Source organism: Leuresthes tenuis, unplaced genomic scaffold (genome assembly GCF_036924035.1).
Source record: "Leuresthes tenuis unplaced genomic scaffold, fLeuTen1.0.hap1 SCAF_15, whole genome shotgun sequence".
NCBI lineage: Eukaryota > Metazoa > Chordata > Actinopteri > Atheriniformes > Atherinopsidae > Leuresthes > Leuresthes tenuis.
In genome coordinates this window covers 5,740,998-5,753,390 of record NW_027325369.1, presented here as the reverse complement: position 1 = coordinate 5,753,390, position 12,393 = coordinate 5,740,998, and the positions used below count along the sequence as shown (strand labels likewise).

The 12,393-nt window shown below is 38.2% G+C and overlaps 1 protein-coding gene across 2 annotated transcripts in view; it reads right to left on the bottom strand.

Annotated features, from left to right (window-relative positions):
- The window catches only part of LOC140269877 (protein jagged-2-like), a 61,673-nt gene that overhangs the window by 23,781 nt on the left and 25,499 nt on the right, over nucleotides 1-12,393 (bottom strand). For both annotated transcript variants that reach the window (XM_072364885.1, XM_072364886.1), the window contains exons 4-7: nucleotides 7,412-7,666; nucleotides 6,787-6,847; nucleotides 881-1,011; nucleotides 78-197 (exon numbers count right to left, since the gene is read on the bottom strand). In XM_072364885.1, the coding sequence (XP_072220986.1) occupies nucleotides 78-197; nucleotides 881-1,011; nucleotides 6,787-6,847; nucleotides 7,412-7,666 (567 nt within the window). The remainder of the gene's footprint in view (nucleotides 1-77; nucleotides 198-880; nucleotides 1,012-6,786; nucleotides 6,848-7,411; nucleotides 7,667-12,393) is intronic.

The following is a 12,393-nucleotide window of genomic DNA, read 5'->3' as shown; positions in this document are numbered from 1 at the left end:
CGTTCTATTTGTCATGAATTCTGAAATAATTGTGCTGACACGAAAACTCTTTTAGTGTTTTTGATTTACAGACTTACCAATCTCGCAGTTCTTGCCAGAGTAGCCGTCTGGACAAGCACAGTTGTACTCATCTGGCTCTGTGTTCATACATGTTCCTCCGTTCTTACAGGGCCGATTGGTCCCACAGTAGTTCAGATCTGTGCAGTACAGAACAGTAATGTAACCAGCCTGATCATTTTGCAGCTTTGTGTTGTTAAACCTCAAAAATACAACAACTAAACAGGATGAGCTGTCGTCGCCCAAAACGATTTCATTGTGTGAAACAAGAACAATGCGAAAGAATGAAAATCTTGTCTTAACATTAGCTTACTGCAGATTTACCCGTCACACGGTAACTTCTCATTCAACTCTCTGGGCACAATGCAAATCAAACTTTTTAGGACAATATGAATGATTTTGCATGTTTTAGCTGATTTTTCCAGGGCACAACAGATTTATGTTGATTTTCTTGCAGTATTACAGCCTGACAACTGAAACTGTTTTTTTTTTCAGTAACTGAAACTCTCTTTTGCTGTAGAAGATGTTTAACATCTCACACATTACATTACATCTACATAAATCCGGCTGAAGTATGGTCTTGTTTATTCAAATTAAAATCAAATGAAAAAATAGAAATTAATGGCTGTAAAAAGCAAGCATCTAAGCGTAGAAAAACACTTAAATAATTCTATAAATACACGGCAAAAAATATCTGCCAATATTAGCTTGACATCAAGAATCTAAATGAACTATCTACTGATAGTGAACTTCAAAATAGCAAGAGATTAATGTCTGACGTGTTTTATTTTTGTCAGTAAAAAAAACACATTCAGAGTCTGACCTTTATCACAGAGCAGGCCTCCCCAGTTCTTCTCACAGTTGCACTTCCAGGGCTCACTGCAGGTACCGTGGACACAGCCAGGGTATGGCAAGCACTCATCACACAACTGGCCCTGCCAGCCGTAATTGCACCTGTACACAAAGATTTTTTAAAATTCCTTTATTTTTTTTATGTCAAACTTACATGAGCTTTGAAGGGGCTCGTGAAAATAACTAACATTTGGGGATAATTTTAGTAAAGAGACTTACTGGTGTCTTGTCTGTGAAAGAGAGACTTGACAAATATATGTGTTCCAAAATACATTCACACACATTTCTGCCTTTTCTGCCTGTCTTAGCTTGTTCCGTCACACAATCTTTCTTCACTGGTTACTTACTTGAACTAATTAACAAGCACAATTGAGGATTACAACCCTTCAAAAAGCAAACGTTGGACATGCAGGCCAAATGCTGAGCAGAAAGGGTGAGAAAATAAACAAATACTGATGAAGCAGAACATTGCAAAAGTAATCTGCCACATAAACATCTTCATCAATGTGAATGGCATGTCTTCTGCAGCTTCTAATCTTAGGACACACATCACTACGAGGTATTTCTGAATACGGTGTTGATATTTGTGTGAGTGAGTGTGTGTGTGTGTGTATATATGTGTCAATGTGTGTCAAGATATGACACTGTTGAAGTTTAAATGAATATGTATTGGTCAATAATCGTCATAAACAATCATTGCGCGGGACTGTTGCAGTTGGCAGGAGTGCCCACTTGTTTGTTGTAGCAGAGCTGAAGAAGCCTCTGACTGAAGACATTCGGTTGTTCTTTTTAAAGTTGCATGTTTTCTTGTCTAAAAAGTTTTCAACATGTTTTGAAGTACTTTTGCAAGCAAGACCTTTCTTCAGAAGTAATTTCTTTCTAAATAAGGTTCGTATGTTTTTCTTTGGGTAAAAGTGTGTAAAAAAACAAAAAACAAAGAATAAAATCAAAATATCACATTTTGAGTTAAGCATATACATCATAAAATGGTCAGTAATACTGTAGTGAAGTGAACTCATTAGGACTTTTAATAAGGTCTGAAGCTGTTGATAAAACCCACAAGATATTACTATATTTTCTCTTTTTTTTTTGCAGTTGCATCTTTTCAGCCTTGTCATGAGTTGCATGTTTTCTCTAAGCCCTCTTTCTGTGTCGTGAGCTGAGTTGAGGTCAAACTTGGAATGAGTGGCTGGTTTGTGGAACGAGGGTTAGTCATCTTAAAGGGGAGGCCTTCGAAGGGGTTAGCTAATCTGTTGGTTCATGGCAGCACTCTGTTATTCCAAGGCCAGCAGTAACCTTGCCCCCACCTGTCCTGTCATTTCTCCGTCGGACCTATTTTAGGTAACAACCCACCTCCCTCTCCACCCACTCTCCCCCACCTCCGACTCTCACAAACACTTCAAAATAGATGCAGATCAAACAGGAGCGATATACTACTCTGTAGTGAGCTGTAATGTGCTGTGTAGTACGCTGGGTAGCTGAAGACAGTGACGGACTGGAGGCACCAGGCTGATCAGGTCTGGTAGTGAGCTGCAGTACACCCAGTTCTGAAAACTATCAAAAAGTATGATGCATAATCTGCTTTAATTTTCTTTTCATGTGTATCTGAAACTTTACATTTTTAACTATATATCATTCAGATAAAGTTTTTTATGGACGTTTAAGTTTAAAAAGAAAACTTTTAACATATAAGAAATAAAAAAGAAACCTTGCCTGATGAAATGCACCAAATTGAGATAAACATAGTCATCTGGTATTGCAACCACAATTTGGGATTTTATGTGAACAATACAAAACAATCAACAAGTATGAGGAACATCTAGGTTCTCAAATCCTTTTAGCAAACTGTACATTTGTGGTTTCCCTGTTGTCGTGTATGTGGGTTAGAGTCTAACTTAATGAGGCTGGAATTAACAAGTGCAATATTAAGTGGTAATAATGAATAATTTACATAATAAAAAAGGAGCTGGTACTGAATTCCAGTCATGTTATGTTTTTTTTAATGCACATATTATAAACTCAAAGGTATTTAACTGCATGTATGACCACATTGCTTGATATTGCAGCAGTATAGTGTGTGTCACTGGGCTCTGCACTGTTTACAGCTGTATGTGCTGTTGTCCGGCTCTGCGGTCAGCGGCAGTACCCTGCACACTGTCAGCCGTGCAGCAGCGGTGGCAGTGTGGACAGTCTGTCTGGCTGCAGTTTGGGAGCGCATGGAAATGGTTTCAGGCAGCCACAAGCCAAGGGTGGCATAACCCACAAGCCCCGACGACGGGCTGCTGCTGTCCCATCAACTGAGGGGGCTGTGGGGGCCAGCCAGAACCTAAAATATCCCGCCTGCCCACAACACCCGCCTCAGTGCTGCCCCTCAGACACACCACACCCTGAGACAGAGGATGGTGGGCAGGGGCAGAGGTAGAGGGGGCTGTTGGAGAGTCTGTGTGTGCATGTAAGACCACTGAATTATTTACAGGCAAGTCTTGCACCCAAATCCAGCAGACGGACTTAGCCTGCTGTTGCCTAGCTACATGTTTAGTAGTGTCACATGAGGGAGCGTAGGTTGTGAATGCGCTGTGTGTAAGAAACAAGATACCAAACACACAATTTTAGTTTCCCTCTGCAAGGCTGAGATGATTTTTTCCCCGTTTCTCTCAGTTTCTTCTTCTCTCTGCTTCTGTCGGCCTTTAACCCTTAGTCTGTTTCTCTTTATTTGTTTCCCAAGTTTATTTGGCTTTTCAACTTTTCCAACAGCGAAATCACCTCAATTTGTTTGACATATGTTTAAAAGCTTGTTTGCATTGCTTACCAACAGAATAAATCTGGTTTATCACAACTTTTTGACATTATATTTGTAGTTTTGGTTATCATTTCAACAGCTTTCTAACTTTGGCACACAATTTTATTTAATTTAAACAGAAAGCAGCTTTGTTTTTATGATGCAAACTCCCCTTAGTGGCTTTTTCTGGAGCTTTAAATCAATTCATATGTGAGACCACAAACGGAAACCAAATTGCCACAGACTTGCCCCCAGTATATGACATAGTGTATAAGGTTCATACCTTATTATTGACAGTTTAGCCATCCCAAGGCTTATGACCAAACTTTTGAATCTGAAATCTCAAAATAAGTCTAATATGTGGACTAATGTTGTGATCATTCACATCAGATTCTAAGCGAAACCTTTTATAGTACTATCACTGATTACTGTTTTTCTATCACCAGTAGATTTTCCATGGATCAAACTGAAGTGGAAGTGATGGAATCTGTTTAAGCCTTTCCAAATGATATTTCTAAAGGACAATTCCAGTTTGTGAACCATTGAACCTGAACTGATCAGCATAATCAGTTCTACTACATCCTGACTGTAAGATTATTGTTTGTTTTATCTCTACTGAACGCAACCTAAAAATCATTCTTTCTTCAGGATAATTAGGAAAAACATCTTTCTCTCATGATTTTATCAGGTACTGCATGTTTGCTCTAGTTTTGTTGGACAGGTGATTTAATATGTTATAACATGCATGCATGTGTGTGTTCCTGACAGTAGTGAAGCTCCAAATCACATGTTGAGACACATTCCAGGGTGTTTCTCTCTGCTGATCCTCTGGCCATTTTCAATGAGAAATGTTAGTGTCATTGTTTTATGAGCTTTCAGTTAAATCAACCCTGCATCCTTAAGGAACTTTAACATTCTCCCCCTCTGTTCCCTAGGCCTCTTACAACACCTGGCACTGTGTGTGTGAGTGATTGTGTGCAGATTGACTTCGTAAAGCTAATGCTCTCCTGCGTCTACTTGCAAAGTAAAGTTTCGTCTTTAATCAAAACTAACTTGCCTCCTCTCCAGCTTTACATAGCTTCTGTACCAAATGCATGTTTACTTTTTTATTAAATGGAGAAGACTCTTCAAGCCTCCTATGCGTCCATATTACACTTCTCTGCCTAATTATGCTACTTAATTTTACAGCCTATATCCATTCTTAAATCTTAAAGACACAGGAGTCTCACAAGGGGTCAACTTGTTAGCATACAAAATCCCCAGCTCCCATCAAGTCTTACATGTTTGTCTGCCCACCTCTATGAGTTGCAGCCACCTCACCTGCACAGACTTAATGCGTTTTACATGTCCAGACCTGATTTTATTATAATTCATGCAGACAAAGAAAACACTCCAAAGGCTTAAATAAAAATACATTTAATTGATCAGCCTAAAAGTGAAAAAGCAGAGGGTGGCTGCTAACGTTTGACTTTCAGCCAACACATTCTTATCAACAAAGATCCCCATTAACATGGGTGCCTGATAATAATTGTGATAATTATGCAAAGTCCCTATTGTAATGGATGACCCAGTGACAAAAACTAAGGCATTCGAGTAAGATGGTAAACGAAGAGCAAGATGAAGCTACAGCCCTCTACATGTAGACAACAGTGGATCGGATCGAGCGTTCTGCACATGTTCGAGATTTTTTTCAGGGGTCGTGACCCGCAAGTCAGAGGAGATGATGATAATACTCTTATTGTCGCCGCCGTCGGAAAGAAACAAACAACGCGATGGAGAATGTGCAGTTGTGCATCACGTTAGTGCAATAACAATGCTCATCACTAACGAAATGTAGAGGGACGTAGCTTCATCTTGCTCTTCGTTCGCCATCTTTCTCGAATGCCTGAGTTTGTTGTTGTTGGTGGTGAAGATGTCAACTGGAAGTGGCTCTATTAGCGATAGCTGAAATGTGTACAGCACCACCTATTGTACCGGGTATGACATGCTTTATTCCAATGATTTGATTTATTCACCGCCATATATACTTGGATAATTTCCCTTGCTCAAATAAGGAGCATAATCCAACTATAGCTATAATCGAATTAATCTCATCATGTAGACCCACTGAGTTTCTTTCTGGAGTGACTGAAATAGCTGTCACATAGCTTACTTCCAATGTACAGGAATGCATAAGACTAAGAGCTCCCCTTTTAATCTTATCCATCATTAGTTACAATATATATATAATATAAAATCATTATTTTTATATATAATAAAAATACATTATAAAATGTAATATATTATTAACAGGAGGTCTTTTCTACCTTTTCTCCGTAAGCATGGTGCTTGTGACACAAGAGAAGATACTCTGCATTGAAAAAATACATAAGACACAGCAAAGTACAACGTGACTTGCCGTCATTCACCAAAATTAACTTTTTTCTGGCTTTGGTCCATTTAATGAGTTTCTTGTATCAGTCAGCCTCAGTGAGGATACAGATGTGTGGTCTTTAAGTGTTTTGTACTACTTTATTTTTTTTTAAATAAGCAATATGGATAAGCTTTCTTGTTGTACACAATATGATTATATTCATACCACCTCCATACAATATATTTATCAATTCATGAATATTCAATAGGATCAGTTACGATGAATTAGCCCACCATGCCCCTTTTTTTTTTACATCCCTTGTTCGGTGGAATCCATACTTCCTAACAGGAGAGTGCCAGCCATAACAATGTCCAGGATAGGAAGAGGTGATGTGGGCTGCAGACATTGGAAGGAGGAGGGCGAGGGAGGAAACGAGCAGCAGAAACAACAGGCCTGCCTCTATGTGTGTGTGCGTGTGTTTGTGTACGAACAGGAGCAAGCTAGCTTTAGAACAGGAAGCAGAACAATAGGCCCTGCATTAGACTGGAGCTGAGGCATGGAGGTGCAGGGATGGGGGGGTACTTCACACACACACACACACACACACACAACTCAGTCATAAAACAATTGTTATCAGCTTTCCATCAAAACAAGATCATATTTTACATCACAGGACAGCAATATTGTGAGCTGAACAAACTGGTACATGGAAACAATGACAAAAACAGAACTAGAGCTGACTTACTTGCATTCCCCAGGTATGTTGCATATCCCATGCAAGGGACTGCATCCTTGTTTGCAGATAGCTTTTGTGGTGGGGAAGATAGAAAAAGTGACATGTTTATGTCAAAATCATCATTTCAGAAGCATGCTTAATATTTAAACATCTGAAAACCCTATGTTTTCTTAATTCACTAAAACCTAATTTCCTGTCTTTTCATGCTTGTGAAAAGGCACAGACGCTTTGATGTAGTAACAATGGTTGGCAAAGTAACTGTCAGAGTTGAGGGTTCATTCAACAGTGACAGGAGTTTCCAAGCATTCTTGAAATTCTTGCAAAGTGACACTTCACATGAACTTCCAAGCTTCTTCCAAAGTGGGCAGTAGGGAAGTAAGAAATTTAGGATAGTGTCCACCGAATCATCGAGAGCATTTATGTGTAGTTTTCATAGAGAAATCTTTACTGATCCTATCAGTTGAGTTTTTTTATTTTCAATCTATTTTTTAAATGTTGTTGTTGGCATTACCAAACCAAATTAAATAGTTCTAAAAATCAGTTGTTTTTCTGTGTTAGTGGACAAGAGGTGAGTTATTCCAAGGTGGTTTGGGCATTGCTGCATATTTATCGTGGGACTAATTTCTTTCCACACCTGTTTTGCAGTCAGGTCCAGTCCAACCTTCCATACACTCTCTGTTTCCAGACTGGTCGCACACATAATGGCCAAAGTAGTCGTCCCGGGGACGGCACACTTTGTTGCATTTGCTGCCATAGTAGTGTTCATCACAGCGCACACGGATGGTATACTCGATGCTGGCAATCAGACTTTTATACTCCACCGTCTGCTTCTCCTCTCCAGGGTTCATCATCCCTTTGTAGATGCTACGCTCAATTAGTAGCTCGTCATCTAGAAAGAAAAAAAAAAAAAAAAAAAAAAGAAATGCCAGGAGCATTTATTAATAAATGTGACAAAATATTATGTTAATAGCTCTAATAGGTAGATTTAAGAAAAAAAATCTTATTGTTAATGGAAACATTTTCAAATTAAGCATTTTGTCTAATCAAGTTTTACTGGTATTTGTATTGCTATACATGGCTGGGTGTAATCTGCATAACAATGAAAGTATGCAAAGCTTGGAATAAAACCAAATGAAAGAGTCAGAAGGTGAAATTTAGCAGCCCTGACACAGAACCCTGTGGAACACCAAGAATAACTTTTTTTTTTTGATAGGGTCATTACTACCATGGACAAACTATTATCTATCTTAAAAACAAGCCCAGTACTATCCCCACCCAAATATTGTTTTCTGGCCTTTGAGCTAAAATATTGATCACTGAAGCTGAGAAAATATTTCCTGTGCTAATAATGTCCAAACTGAAAACCTTTGAACAAACCTCTCCAATGTAAAAGTCCACTTTAACCAAATGTCTTGATTATAGGAGCAAATTAAGAAAAAACGATTTTGTACAAGAAGTTGTAATTAGGATTGCTCAGGTCTAACTGGACAAACCCCCTTTGGAAAAAGAGTTTAAATTGACCACATTTTTAGCTCCATAGAAAAAAACAAGCGAAGCCTGTGACAGCATGCCTCCATCAAGCCTAAATTCAAAATTTAAAAGATGCTGGATCTAGATCTCTATCAATATCAGAAGTTAATCACTTTTAAGATGATCCATACCTCAGCTTTGCCGAGTGCTTTTTTAGTAATCCTTCTAACAGACAAACTAACAGCTCAAATCAACCATATCCACTTGGTAGAGTGAATAAAATGAAAAAGTAATCCTAAAAAAAATTTGGTATTTGGTCTGCACACACAAAACCTCTCAATGCTATTCCAGGAAATGGCTGCTTGCAGTTGTGGGATTTGAACCCCTTAAACCTGGTGTTTAGTGAGCATATTCCAGTAGTTAAGACAGATCAGGAGGGAGGTGAAACCTCTGGTCAAATATCACCGTGTTCCACAAGACAGCAGAGGACGAAAAAAGTGGAGGAAAAAGGGTAAAAGAATAGGAAAATTAAGCAAACACAAACAGGGGTATACGAGCGAGGTCTGCAAGGGTTTGATAACTGAAATCACGTTTTAGCTTTCTTGCTTGGTGAAATGCTTTTCTGTCTTCCTCCTCCACCAGCCCCCTTCTTTTCAGGATATCCAGCCTTGACTCCATCGGAGCCAGGCCGGAAATAATAAGAGACGAGGAACAGGCGAGGAAGGGCGACATAGGAAAGGCCCTTTAGCTTGTTCTCAAGGAACAGAAGCACCGTGACCTAGTCGGCATCACTGCTTTTGCTTTCAGAGAAGGGGTTGACAAGACAGAGCTTGGATTCATCCTCACTGTTGTCTAGCTGGGTCAAGCACCAATATGGTGCAGGTTAAGCCCACAGAGGAGACTTCTGCATCAGCTCTATCAGTGCCTGCTGAAATTAAACAAGGAGGTCTCTTTGTAGATTATACACATTTCCCTTGTGATGTCTATTCCATCATGATCACATATATCATTGTCCTGTGAAATCTGTATAACTCTAAAACGCCCAACTTATGAAAAAGGCTTTGTGACAGGGCAGCTTTCAAATAATCCTAAAAGGTTTAAAAGGTTTGTGTAGCTGAACCCATAAATACTTCATCCTTCAAATCATGTGGAAAATTCCAAGTCACTTTCTACGTGCCTTAACAACCAATTACTGATGCCCATTGTTGTTTTTTTCCAACTTTTTCTTTGTTTTTGTTCTATTTCCAATACTTTCCCTCAACAAGTTTTCTTTCCTTCTGGTCTCTATATGTTTATCGTTAAGCAAATTCAACTCACATTCGAATGTAGACTCGTACTGAATGTATCAGGTGAATCTGCATTCATCCATCTTTTCAAAGACTTGCATGAAAAATATGTTCAAAATATTGCATTTCTGAAAACATTTTGCTTTTGAAAGGGCATATGTCAAGTCCCAACAGAATTAAAGCAAAACTAAAAGCAGCAGTGTCACTTGCACTAAACATTCAATAAACAAATAAAGTTTGTTGCACCGTGTTGCAACCTGGACTATCTTTGAATGGACAGTGGATTGCGTTGCTATACTGACATTCTATAGTTGAGAAACTGTATAGATTAGTAAAAAAAAATGCCTGATGCAGTGTAAAAATCCACAATATAGCTCTTGTTATGAGATATGTGAGATTTAAGTTGGTTTAAACATGAAAAATTCACTCCTTTTGTGGACACGTTCTGATTTCTGATAAGTTATGCTTGTGATTCTCCAAATTGAGAGCACTAAGACTGCCATCCAATGATGGTAAAACTCCTAAATACACACAAATCAACTCTGAGGATAAAAAAATCCCTTTAAGTGGCAAAGTGGTGGAAAATCTTATTGCAATTTCTCCTGAATATAGTATGTCATTTCTATTACTTATATATTTTTTTTCATTGCAACTTTTGTTCATTCTTTTAACTGAAAGAGAAAAAAATATCATTGGGGTCTTGGTACTGGGTCGTGCAAGAGGAATACAAATTACTTACAAAGAAAAACTAAAGAAAGCAAAAATAATTTAAATAAATGAAAAATAGCCACACCCATGCCGGCTGTAATGTGGGTTTGAATTTCACCATTTCAAAAATAAAAGTATCTCACTATATACATTACAGATACACTGTTTTGAAATTAACTCAGCAATATCTCAAAATCCTTAACAGTTATTAATTAGATAAGTTGGAACATTTTCTGAATTTGACTGCATGTGTGGCGCATTAAGCAGACAAGCTATAACATCTACAGCTTTTTAATAAATAATTATATTTATAAAAGATTTGCATATAGAGTGAAAAAACAGCATCTTCTTTCGCCTCATTTCCTAACTTGTAACCAAAAATAGCTAATCCTCCTGTTTAATACCTTTTTACATACTTACAAGAAAAAATTTATCCTAATCAGTTTTGAGGCGATTAATGCTTAGTGATACCTTTAATTCTTCAGGGGAGCAGCATAATAATAATGATAAAAAATAGCAGTATATTCGCAGTATATGTAAAATTTTCCATTGATTTCTTTCAAAATTTTCATATAATTAGTAGCACTGTTAAAGTTTGAGCCTGTACATAAAGACTGAAAGGCTAAGACTGAGAATCCATTTTCACACTGTCCTGAATAACGGAGTCTCACTGCGAGTTAACACACTGCCACAGATTTCAGTCCCACACCCACCACCTGAAACACCCAGGCACTCACTCACTGCTGTTCATCTCCAGCAATTAGATATAAAAATATAGACCAATCATGAGCTCCCTCTGTAGTGGAGGAGACATGCTAAGAGAGGCCGTTGTTACTAGGGAGAGCAGGAGAGAGGGGCCACTTAAAACCAGCTTATATAAACCACGAGGGGCTTCAGATCTGAGCAGCTGATCATGTCAAAAGCAAAGTGATTGTCCGAGCTTTGAAAGAGAAGGCTTCTTTTTTTTTTAAAAGAAAGAGTGTCTAAATTATCCAATAGTTTCCATTTTCAGGCATGGTGCAACAAGCAACAAGGCAACCAGACTGCTTTGTCAGTAGGGGCGTGGGGGTGGGGGGGGGGGGGGTCTGTGGCTCTTTCACCCTTGACCTTTTTACAGCTTATTGCTTGTAGCAGTGCTGATCTTTGACCAGATGCCAAGGCTTTTTCCTTCACTTTACATCAGATGTTTTTCATAGATAGGATCACAGAATTTTTTTATGAAGACTACAAAAAAAGAATACAGGGCTACAACTACAACTGGATAATTTTGAAAGAGTAAATCAGTTTCAGGTTAAGTTTGGATACCAAATTCAGACACAAAGTTGTGTTGATAACTAACAGGTACCAAAAATTGTGAGTAAAAGGGCTTTCCCAAGCTTTTGTTTTTTCCTTTGCCCTTTAATTGTAAGAATAGTTACTTGTGATCAATGATCAGAACTTACAAAATGAGAGTATATGTGATCTATGAGCAGTTAAAACAGCAAGTGTTCTTTATCCCTGTAGGCTGTTTGTTTTAAGTTTACTGGGCGTTTACTAGGAGGTGAAAGTCATTTTCACTCATCAAAAAGATAGACTAACACTGCATAACACTAATAGCATTTTGCGTAATCTTTCACATAGTGACATCCTTCATGAACCAGGTGGTACTGATGGGCAAAATGATTCAAGACCTGGAATGATAGTACAACAGGACATTGCTCATACACTGCAATGATTCAGCCGTGAGAACTTGGTTGTCAGGGTGATCCTGTGTTTTACGGAGCATTTTCCTCCAGGTGGTTTATCGCTACAACTTTTACAGCCATTTTCCAGCCTCTGTTGTCTGAGGACAAATGTAATCAGCCAGTCATTTCACAACTATTCATGAGAATATATATATATATATATATATATATATATATAAAAAAATATTTACGAGACACTACAAAGAAAAGAAAAACACACTTACGTCTTTAAAATCCTTGCAGAATTAAAGCCCAGCATTAACATGTTTAATAACCGACAAAACCCTGATGGATTCCTGATTAAACGTTAAATCATTGCAGCTTTTTGAAAAAATAACAGCCAAGAGTGAGTTTCTTGGGCATGATTTGCATGTTTGTGTTCATGCTAAAGTAAGAATGTCTCCCACAGCAACAGTGTGGCTGAAAAT